At 38.9% G+C, this 2,935-nt stretch overlaps 1 protein-coding gene across 5 annotated transcripts in view; it reads right to left on the bottom strand.

Annotated features, from left to right (window-relative positions):
* palld (palladin, cytoskeletal associated protein) overlaps positions 1-2,935 on the bottom strand; it is a 126,827-nt gene that overhangs the window by 69,744 nt on the left and 54,148 nt on the right. For 4 of the 5 annotated variants that reach the window (XM_014020534.1, XM_014020533.1, XM_014020530.1 and 1 more), the window contains exons 7-8: positions 1,114-1,255; positions 964-987 (exon numbers count right to left, since the gene is read on the bottom strand). In XM_014020534.1, the coding sequence (XP_013875988.1) occupies positions 964-987; positions 1,114-1,255 (166 nt within the window). The remainder of the gene's footprint in view (positions 1-963; positions 988-1,113; positions 1,256-2,935) is intronic. The other variant, XM_014020531.1, reaches the window with a different exon arrangement.

Here is a 2,935-nt window from a genome sequence, read left to right as displayed (position 1 = left end):
GTGTGTGTGTGTGTGTGTGTGTGTGTGTGTGTGAGGTTAGCCTTGGGGTTTGTGATCAGGGTTAGGCTGTTGAAGTGTAATGGAAGTCAATGGAATGTCCCCAGTTGGATAGCTGTGCAAACGTGTGTGTGTGTGTGTGTTTGATATGATCAAAGCAGACCTCAGTACACGACTGCAGGAATAATCAACAGATTTACTACAGAGGAAACATTAAAAAACTACACAAAATAGTAACTTTGTAGTTAGTTTAAAAATATYGAACCACAGGATTGCTAAAGAAGGCTAATTCAGTTTGTTTTGTTTGATATGAGTCTATCAATAAAYAYGYTGCGGTCCACTTCAGCTGAGCTGAGATCTGCGCCTCTTCTGGTTCCATGCTGCTGGGTTCATTTCTTTACATMTGAACAGGAACTGGCAGCTTCTCCTGTGATTTTATGAACGACCCGAGGGAGTTTAAAACCGGACCGGTCTGTGCGGCGATTTCGTGCAACTCTTGTGAAAGAGGCTATAGCCTCCTGCTTCAAGGATGCAGCAACTGCTGATTGCACTGTAGTCTGAATTTTGGCCCTTGTACCGTGCCACAGCTGGATGTCTCAGGCAGACTGATGATTCACTGCTCAGACACACACAGAGCAGACTGAAGATGAGCATAAAGCACAGACAGACACTCAGATGATGATTCTCTGTGACTCACAGACCAACATAAACCTTCAGTCACACAGGTGAGTGACCTGTTGGCAGTTAGTTAGTCAATGTGTCATTGCATCTTTTTGTGTATGTGTTGACTTTCTCAGGGACTCCCTCTGACAGAACATGAGTTTTCTGTGAGACATAAATTCCATTAAACTCAACCTGTGATCCAGACAAAGCTTCTAACCTATTACTAATGGAACCTGCGCACGGGGAACATAAAATAAGATTTATGACTAACAGTCATACTCTAATAGACCTGAGGCAACATACCTGGCTCCGCTGCAGATCGAGGTTCTAATCATCATCATCATCATCATCATTGTCACAGGCACAGATGAGAAGAAAACATGTTTTTGAGCACCTATGTGTGGACAGTTCACGGTCTATAATTGAAAATTGTTCAGGTCGTTGATGTCTCACTTTTCTGGAGAATGCGAAAATCAGGGGAGTCCAGAATTTCATTTCCCTGCCGGTACCATTGGACCTGCAAGGGAGAACTTCCACGAACCCTGCACTCCAGAACCACCACCTGGCCCTCTGACGCCAGGGCATCCTGCAGGAGCTACACAAACACAAAAAAAAAAGAAGAAGGAAGGAAGTGAAGGACAAGGTTGAAACAGGTGATGAAGATGCTTCAGAGGAAACACAGGACACAGACAGATGAGGAGAGAAGGAGGAGCAACGTTATGTGCTCATAAAACTCAGAAATAAAACAAAGTGGAACTAAAAGGGCATCCAAAATCAAAACCAAAAATCCTGTTATATAACTCTGCTTTCCCAGGGCATTACCCAAAGAGCTTACAGACACTTGCATTTTCACATTTTCTTTTAGGTTCACATGAACTGTTTTCCTCAGCTATCTAAAGATGCAGTAAGAACAGCTGTTTTTGTTTTTATAATACAAATAAAAATCAAAAACACTTTATTTACATGAATCTTGACTCTGTCTTTTATTAAAACCTGAAGTGTATATTTTTGTGGTATGATCTTAGATACATATTTGATTTCAAATTTTTTCCCCAGGATTTTCCAAACAGGAAAACACAAATAAGTTTGTGTGGCTTTTGTAAGTCTCTTCAGATAGGATCTTCAGCTCAGCCACTTTGCCAATGCCCACCACTGTAAAAGACAGGCAGTCATGTAAAAGCTTGTTTGTGGGTTTGACTGTTAATCAAACATCTCTTGAATCATCTGACAGACTAATGAAATAAAATGAAAGTGATCACTGAATGTACAACAACTGCTTAACTTTTTGACGTCAGTCTGATTTAAGATAGCTGCCATAGCTGATAAACCGTAGAAAATACAAAATTGTCTCTAAATCAGTCACTTTTACTAATATTGAGCTCYAACTTGCTGTATTATTAGCTGAGGGAGGTCGCCAACATATTTATACATATACTCTGAGTGCTAAAATGTAATGTGTCTCTAATTTCCCCTTGGGATCAATAAAGTGTCTTTCATTCGTTCAAATGTTGCACAAGCACAAGACAAAATGGGGCATAGAAGGTAGAGGATGATAAAAAGTGTACACAGTATAAATGCATGCATATATGCTTTTACAACTGTAAGATCCTCATCAAGAACAYCTCTTCAGTTTACACTTTCAGTAATCTCAAAATCAAACTAAGTTTTTAAATAATATCTTAGAAAAGTTTATTTCTTTATCTAGTGAACCTAAAATCAAAGGTCCAAGACGAACTCAGTTCCACTGTACAACATTTACACCGTGTCTACATGACTTAAAGTAGACATTTCCTGCTTTTAAATCCTTCCTTTTCACATTTAAATCATTCAGTTGGGATCTTTATAAAGTGGAACAACAATGCTTTGGTCTGAATTCTTTCTTATTTTAACTTTTCCAGCCCCTCTTTCACCACTTTTCTGYTRTGTGTCWCAAAGCAGCTCATTTGGTTACTGTTCCTTTAAGACACTTCAAGCCCCGCCCCCTCCAGCTTCTGGACCGGTCCACTCYRGTTTGAGAGGGGTGGGGTGGAGTTACATTTTCTAGCTTGCAGAAATGTTTTATTTACAATTTAATTAAAAGATGTCAACAACAGCTAACAGCTAAAAAAGTAGATTTTGCACATGTCCCCTTTAAATTCAATTGTCTTCTTGAAATGTAAACTTTCTCCAAAACCAAAGAGCCTTGGCAGATTTCACACATGTTTTTTTTTGTTCCTTCAGATTTTTATTTAAAGAACAAGTATTACAATAATAATAATAATAATAATAATAATAA

Source organism: Austrofundulus limnaeus, unplaced genomic scaffold (assembly GCF_001266775.1).
Source record: "Austrofundulus limnaeus strain Quisiro unplaced genomic scaffold, Austrofundulus_limnaeus-1.0 Scaffold256, whole genome shotgun sequence".
NCBI lineage: Eukaryota > Metazoa > Chordata > Actinopteri > Cyprinodontiformes > Rivulidae > Austrofundulus > Austrofundulus limnaeus.
This window is presented reverse-complemented; position numbering and strand designations above follow the sequence as displayed.